The sequence below is a fragment of the Sinocyclocheilus grahami genome, unplaced genomic scaffold (assembly GCF_001515645.1).
Source record: "Sinocyclocheilus grahami isolate Dianchi unplaced genomic scaffold, SAMN03320097.WGS_v1.1 scaffold27.1, whole genome shotgun sequence".
Taxonomy (NCBI): Eukaryota; Metazoa; Chordata; class Actinopteri; order Cypriniformes; family Cyprinidae; genus Sinocyclocheilus; species Sinocyclocheilus grahami.
This window is the reverse complement of record NW_015505206.1, coordinates 129,677-151,337: the sequence shown is the minus strand read 5'-3', so window position 1 is coordinate 151,337 and position 21,661 is coordinate 129,677. Positions and strand designations below refer to the sequence as shown.

The 21,661-nt window shown below is 38.6% G+C and overlaps 3 protein-coding genes across 9 annotated transcripts; 1 reads left to right on the top strand and 2 right to left on the bottom strand.

Annotated features, from left to right (window-relative positions):
* Positions 1-2,891: 2,891 nt before the first annotated feature.
* On the bottom strand, positions 2,892-4,546 carry LOC107567009 (E3 ubiquitin/ISG15 ligase TRIM25). The gene has a single exon (XM_016252592.1). It carries the CDS (start codon positions 4,293-4,295, stop codon positions 3,420-3,422), a length of 876 nt encoding a protein of 291 aa, XP_016108078.1. The 5' UTR covers positions 4,296-4,546; the 3' UTR covers positions 2,892-3,419.
* A 2,259-nt stretch (positions 4,547-6,805) lies between these two features.
* LOC107566955 (uncharacterized) lies at positions 6,806-16,148 on the bottom strand. Of its 2 annotated transcripts, none has more exons than XM_016252538.1 (6): positions 15,885-16,148; positions 15,386-15,594; positions 12,128-12,234; positions 9,185-11,989; positions 8,824-9,041; positions 6,806-7,705 (listed from the first exon to the last, which is right to left on the bottom strand). In XM_016252538.1, the coding sequence occupies exons 2-6, from the start codon at positions 15,567-15,569 to the stop codon at positions 7,603-7,605; spliced, it is 3,417 nt and encodes a 1,138-aa protein (XP_016108024.1). In that variant the 5' UTR covers positions 15,570-15,594; positions 15,885-16,148; the 3' UTR covers positions 6,806-7,602. The 2 variants fall into 2 exon arrangements, with proteins under 2 accessions (XP_016108024.1, XP_016108016.1); XM_016252530.1 differs by having other exon boundaries at positions 15,710-16,147.
* On the top strand, positions 9,009-21,274 carry LOC107566969 (ankyrin repeat and SOCS box protein 16-like). Of its 6 annotated transcripts, none has more exons than XM_016252578.1 (7): positions 9,009-9,075; positions 17,266-17,552; positions 17,649-17,916; positions 19,267-19,675; positions 20,034-20,117; positions 20,206-20,319; positions 20,720-21,274. In XM_016252578.1, the coding sequence occupies exons 2-7, from the start codon at positions 17,327-17,329 to the stop codon at positions 20,903-20,905; spliced, it is 1,287 nt and encodes a 428-aa protein (XP_016108064.1). In that variant the 5' UTR covers positions 9,009-9,075; positions 17,266-17,326; the 3' UTR covers positions 20,906-21,274. The 6 variants fall into 6 exon arrangements, with proteins under 6 accessions (XP_016108064.1, XP_016108057.1, XP_016108048.1 ...); XM_016252571.1 differs by lacking the exon at positions 9,009-9,075 and adding an exon at positions 15,471-15,529; XM_016252562.1 differs by lacking the exon at positions 9,009-9,075 and adding an exon at positions 15,489-15,549.
* The last annotated feature ends 387 nt before the right edge of the window (positions 21,275-21,661 follow it).

Sequence of the window (21,661 nt, the reverse complement as noted above, 5' to 3'; positions counted from 1 at the left end):
TTGTATGTTTGTTTGTTTGTTTTTGTGGTCTGCATTTCAGTAGTTTGAGTTCAAAAGGCTTTGCTGCAGTTCCTCTAAAATGTGATGAATCATGTGATTTCGTTGGTCTTGACCGAGTGTGCCAAACTTTTTCGTGAAGGCATGACCTTCGCTATAACTGTGCTTACTGTACTGAAGAAAAAAAAAACAAAGAATGAAAGATGAAGAAAAAAAACCTAACCGTCTGTGGTTTTTGTCAAAATGACCTTGCAGTAAAAGATCTTGAGATTCTGAATTCGCTCCTGTCGTGTGTGGTCGACTACGCCCTGAATATTATTGGTGCTGACTGATTTCCGAATTTTGTTTTCCGCTAACGTTCGAATCCATGCAAAACCTCTCGTTCTCACTGTGCCTCAGTCGTAGACCAACACCAGATTGCCTCCACGCATGTTTACACGCGAATGCATATACACGCACGTAGACAGTAGTTCGTCCCTAACGCCGTCTCAGCTCTGCTGTCCTGAAGGGCTGGAATCTCATTCCCACTGATCTGAAACCCCCCAGATCAGGTGTACTGTTGTTTACGGATGCACTTTTGTGTATCATGTGGGTGTTCATAGGAAATTAGGCGTCTTTTCTAACCTATGACCCGATGTAACCCAACAAAAAGATCCAGCAGCGGTCAGAACGAACGAATGATTCATGTCTGTGTAGTTTTCCAAGCCATTTCAGGATTTGCTGGCTATTCGTTGTTTTTTGTTTCTCCGTGAATGTACAGTAATCAATCGCAATCCTGAAAGGATAGTTCACCTAAAAATGAAAATTGTCATTATTTACTCACCCTCGTGTTGTTTCAAACCTGTGAGACTTCCTTTATCTGTGAAGCATAAAAGGAGATATTTTTGACCATGCAATGGAAGTCAATGGTAACCAAAAGAAAGGATTTTGTTCCCAACATTCTTCCAAATATCTTTTTGTGCAGAAGAAAGAGTCATGCAGGTTTGGAACGACATGAAGGTGAGTAAATAATCATAGAGTTTTCATTTTTGGGTGACCTATGCCTTTAACATCTAGTCTTCGAGGCCCGTTCACGAGCAAACCCTGCTGTGTTTTCATTTCCAGATGATCCAGCAGCGACATTCCGGTTCTGGAACTCCTCTCGGCTGCTTATGACATCAGAGCGGCTGTCGATTCGGTTTCTTCCCTAGTTCTGTCTGCATTGGCTAGCGTTAGGCGCCGCTGGGTCCGTTCAGAGACCGTTCGGAGCACCCACACCCAAAAACAATGACATCTGGGCTGGGAATGCTCACTTTAAATCTCTCAAGGTTTAGACATTATTATTATAGCGTGATGGTTTGGAGTATTCCTCTTCCTTTTTTTATTTTTTGGAGTTCACACCGGCTCCACAATGAGCTCAGCTGCAGGTGCGAGAGTCTCTCGTGGATATGGAATTGTGCGACTGGGAGCCAGAGAGAGGCTCTGATCGAGCCAAGCTGCTTCCTTCCTCAGTCTCTCAATCCAATAGTTTTCCCAGAACAGGAAACGCCCCTCAGCTTTGCAGAGTGCAGAATTCCTGCTGCAAATGCAGCCTTAACCAGCGCTAAATCGCATCATGCCTAGACGGTATTTAGGATGTTAGAGACACAAACATAGTGCAGTTTGGTGTGCCTACAGTGAAATGTATTTATTAATTTATGCGTTAATGAAAGCACTAATTAAATGAAACTTCGAAAGGCTTTTAGCTCTAAATTTATACGGCCGATGCATTTGCCTTCTCTTTGTCTGGCACATAGGAGAAACAGTGAGTCATTGTGGACTGTTTCCCACACATGCTCAGCGTAACAGGTCTATCTTTGTCTCGCAAATGCACACTGCACACATCTCGCTGTCTTAATGCACTTTTTATGTACATTCGGATGCATACTTGTGCTAATAAAGATGCATGGAGACTTTGGAGACGTTTCGGAAAGATCTCAATTCACAAAAGGCTCCGTTTGCACTCTGTGAATTACAGTTCCAACTTTCCTGCTTGGCTTTTTGACTGAAGAGCCAATCAGAGGCACCAGCTTACATTCCTGTTCACTGATTGGTTCTAAATTCAAACCCCGCCCCTATCCGGCAGCATTAATGCTCCTCCCCCTCCACACACGTCAGAGAAGCACCGGGTTGTTTGTGTTGTTGTTGTTTGTTTCTTGAAGCCCTCCATCAAAACTTTCCTCATATAATTTTGAGAATCTGAAGTGCTGCTGTTTCTGTGCTTGACTCTGGGTTGGTTGGACTGCGTGTGGTCATGAGGACCGTAGAGTTCATAACGCTTCTGTGTGTGATGTGACCATTTTGCCTTACATGTTTTCCAGGACTAATTAAAGAGCATAACTAAAAGAGGTGTTTTCGGAGTCGTTATTAAACATGCTTCAGCCATACATGCTTATAGAGAGATGCACGTTATTTAGAGGATTTTATTTCAGTCTGAACTGAGGTAATGTAGAGAGAGTAGCGTAATCAGATCTGCTCCCCTTTCCAAGTGTTTTGTACAACTCCCAATGTTCTGTCATTTACAACACATGTTCTCACTGGGTAGTTTAATATTTATGTTTAAGTTTTCCAGTGTGACCATATTACAATAACTGTTGAGGGGAAAATACACAAGATATGTGTGCACTGCAAACTATTTATTACTTGGTATATTTGCCTAGCCTTTCACTATGGTTATCTAAAAATTCTTAAAACCAGATACATTTACTTTAAGGTAAATCTAAGAACAATTGAGGTACAGGTGTAACCAAAAAAATAATAATTTTCCTATTTACTGATGTGGTAAGAACTTAATTTACATGGAAAACAAGTAGCTTTTTCGTACCTGTTGTCACAAGTGTTTTTACTTGTTTTTAAACAAACCACAGTAAATTTAGCCACAACAAGAATTAATATATTATGTCATTTTCCTTCTGATTTGAATGTTTTAGGGATGTTAAGACGTTCTATTTAAAGCTATTTAATTTAAAAACCAAAAAATTAATTCAAATAAATCAAATTTCCAGGCCAGGAAACAATAATGGAAGTTTCCTTAATTAAACAGCTGCAAAGAAAAACATCCCTTATACATGTGCAAAAAAAACTCTTGATACAACAATCCGGAAACATCATAACTCTTCAAAACAGGTTGTTTTCAATATAACAAATGTGATCCAAGTGTACAAGTTATTTTAGATGTGTTAGTTACACCCAACACTGAATTGAGAACAACAAACAACATCAAACAATCATGCTAATTAATAATTCAGTAATACAATAGAATGAACATTAAAAAGCATCCAGAAATGGATTGCTGACTCTCAAAAGAAATGACGCGAGCTTTCTGTAGATGCCTGAATCTAGCAAAAGCAACATTCTTCTAGAAAGCAACATGGCACTTGTAACGCTGTACACAAAATCAAGGTTCAGACTGCTTTAACATTATCCGCAGAGGTTCTTCTAGTGCCAGGTCCTGTCATGACCATGATTCCCAGTCGTCTCTTTCGGTGTCCAGCCTCATGACTGTGCTCATGCGAATTACCTCTGTGTTTACTACTTTTATGCCGGTGTGTTTGATGCCCTCTTTTAGCATGTGAGCCCCGGGTCTGTCCGCTCCTGTGTCTATGCCTAGAGCCATGACTTCTCCTTTTACATTGTCCAGTTGTTTTGTCTTTACTCCTGTGCTCTCGTTTCTCTAGAGTCGTACTGCACTCTAGTGTTTGCGTCTTCTGAGGTGCCAATGAAAACGCTTCATGTCCTTGGTGGGCTTCATTAAGACACCGTGGGCAGATGAACCGTTGGTCTGTCCCACAAGAAAACTCCAATAGCCTGTTGTGCCGCAAACAAATATTTCCTTTGGGTTCCCCGCTTACAACGATAACTGTGTGCTTTTCTCTGAGATAGCCATTGTTACGATATCTCAGGTGGGCCCTGCAGCACAAATCCTCACTTTCTGGACACATCTTGACGTTTTTGGATTTTTTTGCTGTGCAGATTTCTCTCTCCGTGTGTCCAGGTCCGTCATAACGTGTAGGTGGAGGATCCTGAAGGCCTGTGTTTTTAAACCGCTCCACCACTTCTGCAAACATAGTGTTTTTGTTGAGGACAGGTCGAGGCGAGAAGGTCTTCCTGCACTGAGGGCAACTGTAACCAGTGTCTTTGCTGCCATTTTTATCCCAGTAGTCTTTAACACAGCTCATGCAGTAGTTGTGTCCGCAGGGAATCGTCACTGGATCCTGGAGTGCGTCCAGACAGATGGGACAGTTGAACGGCTCGAGGTCTTCAAAACACTCCTCTGCCATTTCACAGAGTTATCTTAACTAATAATTAGCTGTAATAAATTCAGTGTTCTCTCTCTACACAGTAAGCTACGTAATCAAGTTCCATACCGAGCAAGTGAGTGCAAGAGAAGGAAAAAGGAACAGGTGTGTTTAGAGTACAGTAACCTGTTTGACAGGTTCAACCCTGTCAACAAAGTGTTTTTTCATTGCTTTGCCCTGAGAAAATTCGCTAACAGCCAAAACTTTTGACATACCTATTCTTTTTTTCCCACCCACATTTTAGAGTAGAAAAGTCATTAAAACTACAAAAAAAAATCAGTGTTTTTCTCTTTTTAAATGAAATAAATGTTGGGGGGGGGAATCTAAACTAATTTATTTTTGAGCTGCTTTAACAGTTGTCATCCTTGTTCTTGTGCTTGCAAGATAGACCGATAGATAGCTGGGGTGAGCATAAAACATTTCTTTCAAAAAATATCTTATGCTCACTGCAGCTGCATTTATTTGGTCAATACTTGCAAAGTCTTGTTTTACTACTAATGCGTAAAATAGAAAAAAAATGCATAAACTCGTCTCCGACGGTTTTGTCTGTGTAGCCTATAAGAATAGGCCTATGTCATGCAATAATGGTTTTAATATAGCCTATTCTATTCAATAACATTGTTAACCGTTTTTATTTATAACATCTGCTGCTTTGCTTTTGTGAAAATGAATAGAGACATCAGCCTTCAACTTTGTTTTTGTCATTTACATCAGTTATATTTGTATAAAATACACTATATATTTTTGTGTCAGTACATTAATGGCACAATTGAGCAGCATTAGTAAACTGTGTAAATATGAACAAATGCCAAATCACATGCAGGTTTATTCAGACCGGAGACCATAATCGAGTAATAATTTATTTTATGATATGAAACGTCTTATCTTTCAATAATATTTTTTTAAGTTTTGCAAGAATTTTGCGATACTAAACTTTTTATTAGTTGTCATAGCAAGTGATTTTAAAAGTAGGATGGCTCACTTTTTATAAGATGACTGAAAATTGTACTTGAATTCGTAGTTTATTCTTACTTTTGGAAACCTAATGGTTTTATAATTATTATTATTATTATTTCTGTTGTTTCTAGAAGTGGTAATTTTGATAAGTCAATAGAAAAGATATAAGCACACACACATTGTTTGTCCACAGAATAATTACACATTATTAGGCTAAATAAAAAGCGTCCCCGCACGAACCTCTACCTCCGCCAGCAGGACCTCAATTTCAGACTCAGTAAAGGTTTTTTTTTTTCTCTTTGTGCTTGTCATTCTCAAGCATAGAAAGTCAGATATTGGCGTGTGCTCTTTTATATGGTAATGATATTAATTAGGGGGTGTTTACAAGGCGGAAAGACACCAGTCAGCTGCACACAATTTCAAGATCATTTGCGATTTATAAATGTCACATCTGGAAGAGAGGCGTACGCACGTGTTTTTGTGCGCACGTTCGTTTTCTCTGAATCGCACTTATGCACTTTTGAGAAATGATCTTAAAACAAATTTAGGACGGTCTATACGCAACATTTTATAAATGAGGCCCCAGGTCTTCTTGTTGACCCCAGTTCTGCCTGATGCAGGCCGTACAGTAGTGTTCATCCTGGAGAAGGTCCAGACAGTCTGCAGAGCTTTTACTTTACTTTTACTCATTTAGCAGACGCTTCTATCCACAGTGACTTACAGATAAGAAAAAGTAATTAAAACTAAATGCTAAAACTCTATAAATCCTAATATATATATATAATATATACACATATACATATATACATATATACACATATACATATACACACACACACACACACATTTAAGAAAATAAAAGAAATTAAATAAAAATGACAAATGCATACAACATTTCAAAACTAAACGTTTAAATGAAAACAAAAAAATATTAAAATAAAAAAAAGGTATGAGTATAATAAGGATTCTAACATAACACTAAGCCAAACACCAAAAAACAACTACATATGTGTATGTACAGCCACACACACATACATATACAAATATATATAAATACATTCAATATATATATATATATTTTTTTTTTACCGGTATTTCATTTCCATTTTGTATGTTGAAGTACTGAAATAACTCAAATTAAATACAACTAAAACTTATACTTATAACAACTAAAAGCCTATATAGACATAATAAAAAACTCATAAAATGACAACATTACTACAAAATAGATAACTAATACAAATCAAAGTACATTAGTTTATCAGTAATCCTAAAAAAAAAAATAACACTGAGCCAAACACACATGCTAAAATAACAACTTACCGACACATAAAGGGTTATAAAAAACTGAAACAGAAGTGAAACAAGTAGTAGGAAATTCTCTCCAATCAGAGCTGAGCTGCTAATGATTGAGAGAATCTCCAGCCTCTTTTGACACATTAGGAAAAAGCACAGGAATGTTGCTGTACTTGTTTTTGTACAGTGAAAAGAAGGAACAAGGAAACTATTGATAAGATTCATGTGTATACGGTATAATGCACAGTAAAAACTCATTTTACTGGAATGAATTTTATTTAGCCTACAGACATATGAGCCATATCATTAAGCAGGGTTATTCAAAAATGAAGAAGGTAATATTAGACAAGAGTTCAGAATAGATAACCATTGAGTATTCAGTGCACCTTTGAAAACTTACAATGCCATAATAACCCTAAAATCGAATTAACACTTTTGCATTACCCATAATGCCCTAGCATTGTGATCGCATGTTTTACAAAAAAAAACAAAAATAAAAATTCTAGCGAGCCATGCTTATTCAAAATCTATTACATATTATGATGCACCTTCCTTACGGTTTTACAACAAAATAATACACAGATTCAATATTCATACCACTTATAAAAGCCAGAGTAGGTGAAACAGTTTGACAGATCAGAGATTTGCTGGAGTGTTGAATTTAATTACAAAGTGACTAACAAACACAACCTCTAAAACGAGATCATTGTTCAATTAAAAGCATACTCAACTGATTCAGAATATACAGAGCATTATGTTGAGCATTACTGATGCAGATTAAAACATGATTATAGAATGAAAATGGCACTCTAAAATGAGTATAAAAGTACAAAAACAACAACAATAACTGTTAACAGGAATAGTGCATAAACATTCAAATAAAAAGATTAAGTAGTCTTTTACAATCAGTATTATATTTAGATTATTTACATTGATTGTTACTTGATTTACATTTCTAGGAAGGAAATATATAAAAAGAAGTATGCAGAGTTTACTAATTATTTGTGGTTTTTATGTTTTAATGTTATTCTCACGGTCAGGATTTGGCTTGCTCTTGACTAATTGCAGGTACTCCATCAATCCCACGAGCCACCAGTGCCTCACACAAGTGAGTAAGGTATGTCGAGTCTGGATATCCACTGTTGCACACAAACAAATATTTCACATTCACACAAAAAGTTGAATTGGATATTTTAAATGTCAAATTAACGCATTCTGAGAAATTAAGCGTTCATTCTCCCAGTCCACATTTATTAAATATAATAAATATACTAAATGTTGATTTATCTTTCAGGCCTACAGTTTTTTAAACATTTTTTAAAACTTTCTTACAAGGTTTTCCCTAGTAAAAAAACCTATGCCATCATTTATTTAAAATACATGTATATCATACTAACTATACTACAAATCCATTAACCTATTTAGTGACATATCGCTCAAGACTCACTGATACAAAATTATAATGAAAATTTTGAAGTATCTCTTTATTGCACAATGCAAATTTCTTAATATTATGGCTAACATGTTTTAATATCACTATTAATAAGGACTGTATGATCTCTGCATAATATCAGTCTTTAAATGCAAGATATTTAAAGTGTACAATCAAATATATTTCAGTATATCTTTAGTTGGAGCACAATTAAAGTGCATTAAGTACATAATTAGTTGTTCCAATTTAGCAGACACCAAGTATAACAGTTTAGTATACTAAAAGTACAATTGCGAGGTATTTTTATCAAGCACATAAATATGTTAATGTATTTGTAGTATACTTAGCACAAAATAAACATTTATTATAGTCAGTTAAAGGTCAGCTAAAATGTACGTTAATTCAACTCAAATTTAAATTACAATTCGGATTCCCTTTTGCAAACTTAATATAAATTCAAAAATGTAACTGGAATTTAAAAAAAAGCACGAAACCTCAACTGGCAATGTCTGAGTGACAGCTAATGTTTTAACCATGCCATGGATATCCTGACACAGTCATGTAACAGATTGTTACCTAATAATAAAAATGGCTACTCTCTACTACAAAAGAGATCCTAGTTTGTAGACACTAAGTTGGGGCAAACACCCCTGTGGTTAAGCACCAACACATCCTTGCTAAAATTATATTAGGAAATCATAAGTAATAAGATAATTAGTAATCTCTAAAATCATAGAAATCACTCATCAACATGTCTATGCCACCAGCCATGGTATAATTATCGTTGCAAGCTTAGTGTCTGTTCAGCTTAGCATCTGGACTCACCCACTCTTTCCTCCATCCACCCTGGTCTTGTGGGGGATCCTGCCCCAGGTTACTTTTGCATCACCACCAGCCTTCTTGCTTGAGCTAACAGTAAATGTTAGGCCTTGATTAAATGCCTTTTCCAGGCAAGGCAATAAACTCCGTCCCTTTGGGTTGAGTGGCAGATAAGCCACAAATTGACCACCCTCGAATGGTGACCCAGGACAGGGATCCTTATCCTAGAAGAGATGCGTAAGGCACAGAAATTAAAAGGTAATATTATATTATATAACTGATATTATAATATATTTTGCACAATTGTAAGCTATATGTCTACAATGCTTTACTTAATAAGCTAAGATATAATACACAAAACTAATACCCCTTGTATGCCATCAGGTATGCAGTATGTGATCTTGACCGTTGTGTATTTGTTATAGCCTGGAAGACTCAAAGTCAACTCCACACATGTCATAGTGCCTTGGATGCCCTTATGTTCTTTGCTGTCCTCTTGTCGTGAATGCTGCTCTTGAGTCTGATGTTCCTGTTGTGTATCTTTTGAGCTACAACTTTGAACCGGATCCCCCAGAACCTTCTTCTCAGAGATCATCTCTTCTTTTCCACACACTCGGCAGTATTTATGCAGTTGTAGGCAGTCAGAGCAAAGGATGATACCACAGGTGGTCCGTTTCACATTTGCATTATTTGCTCCACACAAGCATTGTTCTGAAACAATATATGACAGCAGGTTGGTCTGTTTCAAGGTCATTGAGGTATCTTGTTTTTTGTATGCTTCAAGTGGTAAAGAAGTTGGCCCATAATTTTTTTGTCTTGTTGCGTCTTCTCTGGCATAAGTAAATTGGCTTTGTGAGTTTGTCTTGCTTAATTCATCCTTAGTAGATCTAGAGTTTTCCAACCTTTCCAATGTAGCCGATTTCGGTTTGGTTGATTGTCCTTCACTCTTATGGCTGCTATTAGACTGAGCCAATTGACTTGTATCCTGAAAAGGAAATTCCTTCAGACTTTGATCAGACTTAGAGTGATCCGCTTTTGATGACCGTATGCTCAAAGAAGACATGGCTGCTCCTTGATCTACACCCTCCTGCAAGGTCTTCATCTGTGGTAAGGAAGGAGACTTCTGCCCAGGATATATGTCCTTAAATATATCACTGGCTTGAGAGCAGAGCAATTTTGGGCCAAGCAAGTAAATGCTGTTCCTCATGTTGTGCAAGATGACCTTGCGAAAACGTGACCGCACATTCAAGCAGCAGGTTTCAAACAGTTTATCTTTTTCAACCACACCAAGCTCTGTCAAACTCAACTCCTGAAAGCAAAAGTCGCTGGCTACCATAGCCACTAGATTCTGAAGCTGCCGATGACTTTCTCCAACCTTCGATGAATCTGTTCCCTTGAGTGTCACGCTCGTCTCACTTTTGCCTGCTTGTTTCTCAGTCATTTCTAAGCCAGATTTCATAGCATCCAGTTGGTTGCCATAGGCCTCCTTCATGTACATCCACATTACACAAGACACAGTTAGTTCTGCTTCCACTGAAGGAATCGGACTGAAGGAATTTCCACCACTGAGGCTATTGGATCTTGCTCTTTGATAAGCATGTGTGCTAATCATTGGCTTAGCTGTAATCTGGTTATTTTTCACCTGATCTTTTAGGTGTGGCCGACCTGAGAAACTATTGGCTCTCCTTAAGGGGGATTTGGAAGTGGGCAGTGACGTTGAGGAGGGAGCAGCTGTCTTCACTTCAGTATTACTGGCTGATAGGGCATTCACACTTGTGTTCACTGAAACTTTGACTCCTGTGGTCAATGTTGAAGTGAGTCCAGCTGCAGTAGCTGGTTTGGCCTTGGATGTGTTGAAGGTGGTTCCACCAAATGTATTCCCAGATAGCGTGTCTTGGTTTTTAAACAGGACATCCTCTCCTGTACAGCTTGGACTTGTCATCCTGAATGTTTCAGTTCCTTCCCCTGTCAGTTCATTACTGAGTACGCCTGCAGTGCCAAGCGAAGGCCTTATGGGTGGTGTTGGGTCTAACATTAGCATGTCCATTTTAGTTGTGAGACTCTTTATGTCTCCACCCATCTCTCCTAGCCCAGAGCTTTTAAACCGAGCCGCTAGTTTGTATTCTTTTGTATTCCCAACGTCCCCTTTTCGTTCAGTGCGAGAACCAATCAGCTTAGGGGGCACTGGAGTGTGTACTTCACTTTTTCTCTTAACCTGTTGCTCTCTCTCCAAGGATTCAAGGGATGCTGATGGAGAACTGGAAGAGGATGCTGGCATTTCCGTCAAGTTCCGCCTCACGTCTTCCTCCCCCCCAAGCAGTAGCATTTGTTTGGCCTGAGACACCTCCCTTTTTTCTCCAACTATATAAATGCTGTCCTGGTCATAGCTAAGCAGAACATTAGGCAGTACTAACTGCACCTTTTTTAATGCGGAATTCAGTCCGTCTGGCATGTAAAGAGCACCCTTTTTAATCTGGTCTTTTCTCAGACAACCCTCTAACTGTTGATAAAGCTGCCTGAGCTCCTTATGGGCTTGACGCATGCTCTGTTTAACCCCTAACCCGGTTGGGACCTCTGACTGTAGGTACAGGGTGGTGACCCCCTCGGATGTAAGGTGAACCACTTGCACTCCATGAAGTTGCAGTATTTGCTTGTACTCCTTAATGCTTTGCAGGTACCCAAACACATCAGCTTCCATGATGATCGAAAGATCCTCCAAATTATCTTCATCTTTCCTGCACTCTGCCCCCTCCTCCATTTTGCTTTTCTTAGTCCGAGTAATGCGTTCAGTGAGGGCTTCATTGCTGTCTTGCCGTCCGTAGTGCACATGTCCTAAACCTGCCATGGATATAGAGCTGATATCTCCTGAAGACCGGGATGCAAAGCTGGCCCATTTCTTTACACTTGCAAGGTCTTCCCTCTTCTCAAGACTTTGACCTCGGTCTCCACTAAAATTAGGATATTCGGCTTTTGAAAGGTGATTATTAAATAACGTCTGCATATAAGGAAAGGCGCCTTGAAAATCAGAGTAGTTGCCTTGCAAGGTGCACGTGTCCTGCAATAAGCCAAGTTGCATACGTAGACCAGGAAACTCACTGCGCAGTACATTCAGAGTCTCTGCACCGCGAGGAAGCTGACTGCAATCTATAGTCACAGTCATATCGAGGATCACCTAAAGGAGCGCAAAAACATAAACTTTGTGACTGTGTCAAAACAAAATGAATACTAGACTAGATACGATTGGGAAATGGAATTTGTATTTTTTTTTTTAAAAAGCTGTCAAATGCAATGCTTATAAAGGTCAGCAAACCTTATTTAGACTCTGGGACTCTTGTCTTGGTAGACTCAGGGTGAGTTCATATTTTATGCCATCTAGCAGTAAAATGTGAGGATGATGACGAAGTACGCTCTGGACCACTAAATAAAACCAGAAAGAGAGGATCAATCTCATTTGAGAGGCAAAGACTTGCTCAGCAGTTTACACATTAAAATAAGATTTTTTTGCACACACAGATGTAAGTTAATTTTTCATAATGTCTGATCAATAAAAGTATAAATTGTCGTTTTCTCTCTGTCTCACCAAAGACACTGATTCTCACTTATCTGACTCTGCTGCAAGATACACACACACAAGCACAGTGAAAACTCATTCACTTTTAATCAAGTTTGACAGGACATAAAGAATACACGGGGTGGCACAACCTGGCCACCCCCCACACATACACTTTATCAGCAAACTGACAACACAACTAAAATGTTGCCTTGGCAGACTAATCGGCTTGCAAGAGCCAGTGATTTCATTAAGTATATGCCAGCCGTTTGGCTGCCAATCAGTGCATCTTGGATTTTTTCCAACTACCAGCTACTTTGGCAATGACATTCACATTTACATGCATTGAAATTCAATGTATGCACCAGAAATATAAAAAGTGGGGTAAGTTTGGTCAACATTTTATGCTAAAAAGTAAAAATACCTAAGTAAATAGCAATGCAAACATATACAGTTACTAAATTATATACGGTCTCATAAAATGTTGTACATTTTCAGTTTATCCACCTTTTTCTTCCTGTAAGAGCGGACACGGCCATTTGTAAATTCTATGGGTCTATGCGTGTCCAGCTATTTTTAGCTGTACAAAACAGCTTGCTTTGCGGCTCGATATTGAAAATGGGTGTGTCTTAACATATTATTGTGATGTATTATCTTAATTATGAACACACTGGTTTGTAGCGCAAACAGTTTTACCATTTACTGCATGTTGTTATTCTTCTCGTTATTTTCCTATAGCAGTTGATGAACTGTCAACTGTCAAGTAAGACTCGCACATACTCGCTTACTTCCGTGTTGAAGAAAAAGATGGATAAAACCATGTAAATTGTTTTGGTTATGAATAGCCATAAATTCTTAATTGATGCATGTAAATTAAGGTAATGTAGGCTAGATACAACCCTTAGAGGGGTCATTGGATACAAAATTCACTTTTACATGGTGTTTGAACTAAAATGTGTCTTGGCAGTGCGTGTACACAAACACCATGATGATAAAAATCCACCCAGTGGATCATAAATCATAACCCCTTAGGTGAGCGTTCTGTGAGCGTTATGCTCGCTGTTTATGCGCCCTGTGCACCTCGCGTTTTTGCAGGAGCGCTCTGAGCACCTGAAGTTGAAAAAAAAGCAACTCTGAGTGGAAAAAGCAGTAGCCCCTCACTGCAGAACACAAGATCCAGGGGGCGTGGTTGGATCCACATCTTGGGGGTTGAGATGGATGGGTTTAGGGATCAGGGGGTGGAGACGGGTAGGTTTAGGTATATGTAAGGTGGGAGGAGTTGATTGTGTTCTGCAGTGAGGACCATCTCGGAAAAAGCGCCCGATGTCATTCACGTTTTTTCCATTGTCCAATTGAATGAACGGAGAGGCGGGCCTTCCGTTGTGATGACGGAAGTTTACCATTGCTTAGAAAGTCCGGAGACTGCTAAGATGGAGGAGAAACGTTTGGTGTCTGTCGCGGGTTACCCGGAGCAGTATTTTTTAGGATTACTGTTAATATGACAGTTTACTTAACAGCAAAAACCAAAGATTTTAGAGCGCTCGCGCTATAACCCTTTGATTAGACTGACAGGACAGCTTATTTGGTGGTTGCCTAGCAACATAAAAAAACGCAGTGCACTGCTCTTTTTTAAAATTCACCAAAAAAAAGGCAGTGCAGTGCCCTAAAAAAGACGTAAAAAACACGTTTGGTGTGATCGGGGCCTTATACTACCATTGAGAAATTTTAACCAAAGTATGTTGTAGACTTTTCATTAAAGGGGGCATAACACACACAGTTTCACCCAATATCATGTTAATCTTGAGTACCTATAGAGTAGTACTGTATCCTTCATATCTCCAAAAAGTCTTTAGTTTTGTAATATTTATAAAAGAAAGGTACAGCTTTACGATTCTCTCCGGAAAAAGCCGAGGTCCTAGAGGCGCGCCGTGGGCGGAGCTAAAGAGTGATGAGCACTTGGGCGCCGAATGCCAACAAAACAGACATTTGATGCCGTTTCACTTACCGTCTGCAGTTCTGAATCATGACCGGGATCTTTTATAGCTGGGACCGCTCCATCTTTCAGTTTAAAACGATGTGCAAATCCAGCGTCGAACTGGACCTTGTTTATAAAACATTCGTCAACAAACACACGTGTGAAACTCCGTTGCTGCCCCGGAAAAACAAACTGCATCCACTGTTTACATAACACTGGGTTCTTTATGAAGCTGAACAAAGTTATCTTTCCCTTACAACCAAAAACACACTTCTTTGGAGACATTCTTCCAGAGCAAGCCCTGTGCAGCGCTGCCGCCAGATGAAGCGCTGTTGATGGGCGCGATCTCTCGCCCTTGCTCTGGTCGATGCGTGCGCGGGCGCGTTCTTCCGGGAGAAATGCCCATATAAGGAGTTCCACCCTCGTCTACGTCATGAAGAGCCACGATCGAAAAAAAAAACTCTCCAAAACTTGTACGAACCCGGAAGTAAGATTTTTGGCACAGAAATACGTCCAAATTGTTTTTTGAAACTTTGTCCATGCTTAGCATGAGAATCCAACTCTTTTACAGCGTAAACAACTCTGAATGCATGAAACAGCATTGCACCCCCCCCTTTAAGACCCTAAATAATCATATCAACTTGTGGAAAATGGGCATCCGATGACCCCTTTAATATATTTCTGACGTAGCAACCCTGTATAATGTGGACTATTTCATTGCTTAAATAAATCAACTGTTCAGTTCGATACCTGAAGAAAATTTTTCCCTACAATAAGTTATGGTTCAAACAAACAAACAGACAAATAAATAAAAGAGATGGAAGAGCGAAATGAAAATATTTAACTTGTTGGACGTTCAACTTTAAATTACATTTGTTTTGCAAACACAACTATTTGTGTTAATATTTAGAGGACAACTTAGGTTGTAAAGTGGCACAGTTCACCCCACTTTTCCTTCGCTATTTCACCAATATCCATGTATCCATCTACTGACAGCATTTACTCTGCTGTGTAACAGCAGCCATCATCAGTCATGTACAGACCTGTGCTCTCCTCAAATGTGATGAGGGCACGCGGAGGTGTCCGCGCGATGATAGTGACGGCCGTGACCTCTCCTCCTCCGTTCCTCTGGCGTAGGAAGTGAATCAGTAGTTTGTCCCGGAGCCGTTCGTGATCCACGTCTGTTGGTAAACCGTGAACGCACACCGTGCGGCCTTCCTCTGCCATCCTTCAGGGCTGCCACCTATAAACACTGATTTTGAGTAAACACAAGTGGAGAAGGGCGCTATGATTATTAATGCGTCACCAAACAAGCCATTTGAGCAGATAAATATCGAAATAACTTTTCCAGCTTTGTCAGTTACTACCTTCCTCATTATAATAACCAAAAGTACGTAAAAGTCGTTGTCCTGTCCACCGACCGTTTGTGTACGGAGCTCGAGCACACAGGAAGTGTAACTAACAACAGAGTTCGTGAGAAGAGTCTCAGTTACACTGTCGTTTTTTAAGATGATTAACGTTATGTAATGTATTTTTTTTCACCTGTGTGTATCGATATCAACACTTCGTCGCTCTGTTCTCCTTTAAAATAGAGGATTTCCCCGTTTTCCTAAAAATTAATTTCGTTATTTCGTGCCTGGCGTCGTTTAGGCTACATGAGAAATAAAAGTGAAAGTAAGAACGCAGACGATAAGAAATTGTGAGACTGAGCCACTTTCCAAGTTTTCATGACTTGAGCTGCATGCAAACTGGGAAATCATGAGTAAAAGTCGTGCGCCTAATGTGTTCGTTATTTATTATTTATTGTATTATTTTTTCCTATTATTTATTTTCTTATCTATTTTTATAAATTATTTATGTCCCATGTCATGTCTTATTTTGCCCTTTAAAAACCCTCAGCCTTTATAAAAAAAAGCGTTTATGTCCATTTAGGTCGATAAAAAAAGAAAATGTGTCAGCAACATACAAAGTCTTTCTCATAATAAAGTAAAATTACGTTTTTTGCACATCCTGAGATATTATTCATGCTACTACTTTTAGAAGTTTAATAGTTTCTTATGAATATATAAACCTTACAAAACAAAAGGTACAAAAGGCACCACAGCGTTTTAAAAAAAACCTCAAAAACATAACTGTTTTAAATAAGTTTATTCAGATATAACAAATTTAATACAGTTATAATAATAAGTATTATTCTGGTGAATGCATAAAATAGTTTGCAGTGATTGAGTACTGAATTTTCAAGAACCATGACATCTGGCCAGTAAGTAATGTTTTGTTTTGAATTTTACACAGGACAAGTGATATGGCAAAAAAACATTTTGACGCGCCATCTACAGGCGATATCGTGCTAGTGCAGGAACATATTTGCTCACGTTCTAGTCTATTAATACTCAGAGCTCCAACATGTGTCAGGTCAACAATATCTTGTGACAGGCAGCTCCGTTCTCGAAGGGATATGCGGTCGTTTTATTAACAGAAATAGCTAATATTTCGAGCATTGCCTGTTATAAATACCAAACAAATGTTTTAAGCAAATTTATCTTGATTATTGAAGTATTGCCAGAAAAGGAGAAACTTGAAGAGCGTTCAAGGTAGGAAGACCTTATCTTTAGAGCATATACACTGTGTTATTATTGCATGCTATTAATGTGATTTATTAGTCTGTTCCTTAAACTCGGAAGCAAAACTTGCTGGGTAGGAGTTTTACTTACTCAACTGTGTTCCTATGGCTGATTGGAAAAGCTTATGCCTATCGAGCAATGCTGCTTTACTAACACTCTTACAGCACAAGGCCACAATTTCTGTGCCAATACCTTTTGTTCTAGGCGTACAACTCTAGTACACTTCTAAATACAAAAGCTTTTGTTGGGATGTCCCGGGACACCTTTGCCTTCACTTCTGCCTCTCTGCGCTCCTTAAGGCTGGAGCAGGAGCTGCAGGACTGGGAGGACGCCAGGCGGGCACTGGCACACAGGAGGGCTATGACAAGACGTCCGTTACCTGCCGCCCCCAGACTCCGACATGGAAACGAGAGGATCCAGACAGTACGTGCTCCACCACCCCAAATACAGTGCAGAGACCCAGCCATCCATAACATCTTTATGTGTGGAGATATGAAGAGAGTGTATGCCGTCCTCAAAGACCCAGGCATGGTGAATGCACTGATGGAGACCGTACATGAGGAGACGGTGTGGGCCCCGGAAATGGGTAGGACACACCACCACACACACACACACACACACACAAACAAACATATGCGTTTAGGTGTATTTGGGTGAATTCTCTCCTCTCATTCTTTTACAGGAATGTGGACTCTAACCTCAAAGGTAAAGCAGACGTCGGCACTGCGTCTGGCTGCCAGCAGGGGGCACTCCGGCTGCGTCGAGGAGCTGCTGTTTAGGGGAGCAGAGGTGGATGCAGACCCAGGCGGCCGTGCAGCTTTACACGATGCCTGTTCTGGAGGCCATCACATCTGTGTGCGCCTGCTCCTAGACCACGGGGCTGATCCAGACCTGCTTGCTGTAGACGGCAATGCCCCGTTGCACCTCTGTAATGCAGCAGAAACATATCAGTGAGTTGGCCTCCACACAGTCAGATAAACAAATAAAACAAACAAACAAAATTAATAAGTAAAGAACATGGCCCAAATGTCTCACAAGTAAAGTCAAAATCTTTCAAAGTAGGTTAGGGGTCAGTAAGATTTTTTTATTTAGCAAATATGCATTAAATTGTTCAGAAGTGACAGTTTATAAGACATTTATAATCAGTGCTATTTTAGTTTTCTTTTTTTTAATAGTAATTTTAGTTAAAGTTTAAGTAATTTTGTTTTTGCCATTCATACTATTTTTTTTTAAATGTATCTATATATTTAATTATTAAGTTAATTTTAATTTCAGTTTGAGTTATTTTAGTACATCAAATTTAACTAAAATGTTGCCTTGGCAACTAGGTGAAAAGTTTACTTAAAGTATGTATAAAGCATTATAAAAGTGGTTTTAATGCAATAATTATGCCTTGTAATGCACCTTATAATGCATTGTACAATCTCATGAATAATTGTAACCACAGTTAATACATTAAAACACTTATCAATTCATTGTTACACTATGCATTTTAAATTTGGTTATAATTGTTTACAATAATATATAATGTATTACAACGCACATTATGAATAATTATAATGCATTATACACTCTAACCCTTTATGATGCATTAAAGCCATTAAGTGTTACCGAAGGTTTTTAAAAATATATATTTTATTTCAGTTAAGGTTTATTTTATTTCAAGAAACAACAGTTTTTTAAATGATTTAAATTTTTATTGATTATAAAACTCTGTTTATAATGTAACCAAATGTTTCCATTTCAAATAAATGTTGTTCTTTAGAGCTTTCTATTTACAATAAATAAATAAATAAACAGCCCAGCTGTTTTCAGCATTCATAAACCTAGTTTAAACTTAGTTTACCTTAATAAGAATTGTTTCTTGAGCACCAAATCAGCGAATTAGAAATCAGAATTTCTGAAGGTTCATGTGAGACTGGTGTAATGATGCTGAAAATTCAGCTTAGACACAGAAATAAGTTACATTTTAAATTATATTAAAATATATATTCACAATATTACTGTTTACTGCATTTATGATCAAATAAATGCAGCCTTTGTAGGCATAAGACATCTCACAATCCCAAACTTTTTAGTTTAACAAAAAATAAAAATGTCACTTTGACCTGTATTATTGTCTTTCATTTGTGAAACACTAAAAGAGATATTGGCATGAGTTCAGAGCTTTTTTTCCCCCATACAACAAAAGGTGATTCATACTACATAACGTCACACCATGTTGAAATGAAAATTAACCCTTTTTTTATTTTTTACCTCTGGCACACAGTAACAATGCCACACTCTTATCTGCTCTGCAGGTGTGCTGAGCACTTGGTGACGGGTGGTGCACTGGTGAACGTGGCCCAGCGAGACTCAGGTCTCACCCCCCTTCACGTGGCCTGCAGGAGGGGACTGGAGGACCACGTGGAGCTCTTTCTGTCCTATGGAGGGGACGTGACAGCTCGAAGCCAAGAGGGCGAGACACCCTTGAACGCAGCCTGCGCTGGGGCGGAGAGGCATGCAGATGCAGGGCGGTATCTGCGTATTGTCCAGAAGATGCTAGCAGCCGGGGCTGATGCACAGACTGCTGGGAGGAAGATGCATACGGCCCTGCATAACGCCTGTGGAAACTGTTGCCCCCGCATAGTTAAGCTGCTGCTGGAACATGGGGCTCGTGCAGACGTTGCTAACTGTGCTGGATACACACCCATGGACTGCCTGTTACAGGTGGGATGATGATGGGATAGAGGGTTAAGACTTTTGCAAGATCCTGTTTTTACTTTTAGATGTTGATTTTTATCAAATATTAAGAGCACCTTTTATTGAAACATCTCACCACGAAATTTGAAATTCTGCTGAATGATTTCTGAAGGATCATGTGACACTGAAGACTGGAGTAATGATGCTGAAAATTCAGCTGTCATCACAGGAATAAATTATTTTTACAGAAATATTCAAATAGAAAACAGTTATTTTAAATTGTAATAATATTTCGCCATGTTACTGTTTCTACTGTATTTTTGATCAAATAAATGCTGTCTTAATTATTCCAAATGGTTGAATTCTTCTCTCTGTATTTTGGCAGGTAATAGAAGACTACCCAGCCCAGCAGCCAGAGGTTGTGGCGAAATCTCTTCTTAACTATGGAGCACAGCCACCCTCCCCTAGAGTAAGCGGAGACTGTTATGTGTCCTACCTACTTTACCTACACTTTGGTATGAATCCTTATTTTATATATCTGCCTGTGTTTATCCCAGATGCTGAAACTCTGCCTGCCCTCTCCTGCCACTTTGGAGGTTATGCTGAATTGCTACCCGGCCATCCCAGTGTGTGAGGAGTGGTTAGAGGACATACCAGAGGAACTACTAAAGGTCTCTCTGAAAATATATCACATTCCAAAAATATTATGCCCAAAGGTTGCTCTAACATAGCTCAGGAGAAATAATGAGTTCTCAGTTTGGCTTCATTTACAAATCAATATCTAATACAAATCAATAGATACTATCCATCTATCTATCTATCTATCTATCTATCTATCTATCTATCTATCTATCTATCTATCTATCTATCTATCTATCTATCTATCTATCTATCTATCTATCTGTCTATCTTGTATTAGTCTTATTAGTTTTATTTTATACAGTAAGTTTACTTTGCATTTTGGTTGGTCATGCCCTGCCTTTTTTTATCAACAGTGGTTGATCTGTTTACATTTTCATTCAGAAACGAATATCTCATCCTAATTAAAAAAAACTCTTGTTGTATTCTCAGGAGCATCAGTCTTTCTTCGATGCGGTCAGACGGATGAGCGGTCAGCTGCGCTCTCTTCAGCACCTCTGCCGTTGTGCGCTCCGCCGCCACCTAGGGTCACTGTGTCACTTCACAATAGTCCAGCTCAACATTCCCAGCTCTTTAAAAGATGATCTCCTGCTGCATAATGACGGACTGCTCCGTTGAGCTGCATTTTTAGCCAAACAAAAATAGCTGACTGGAAACAATGGGTTGAACTTGTTTTGCACAATATTTAGCATCTGTGATAAATATATGTTGTTATAAATTGATGTCTGATGGTTTCAGATCTTTCTGGATGTCTCTTGACAATAGTAGTAATGTGGATTATGGCCCCGGGCCAAATGTGCTTTGGGGACTTTGACTGTCAGAGGCTTTGAACTGAGAGGACCACAGTGGCTCAACAGACAGACATAAAGCGCTGCAAATGTAATGTTGATACTGATAGGTGGGTAGTGCTTTAATATGTGCCAGAAAATGTAAAAATAAATTTTTAATATTCTCAAAATGTGAAATAAACAAAGAAATGAAAATGCACTCTTGACACTAACTGAATGCATTATTGCTTTTTAATGTATTTATTACTTTGATGTTGTATACAAATAAACACTCTCACTGTTGCAGTGCCATTTCTTTATCACAGTTGCTAGTTTATTTCTTACATTTTGAAAATTAAAAAATGATATTGTATATTGTTGATCTACATCTTTTTTTTTGTAAGCTACCACATTTGCAAAATGGAAGATGGATTTGTCGATCGATCGATCAATCAATAAACATACATACAAACAAACAAAGAGTAATTTTTCTTGCGTAATTTTGAAATACAATTCAAAATGTAGGGGCCTCATACAACCATTTTTGTCCTTGAGTGTAGTTTTATTTATATAAATACATTTCTATACATAATGTATTCATCTATCA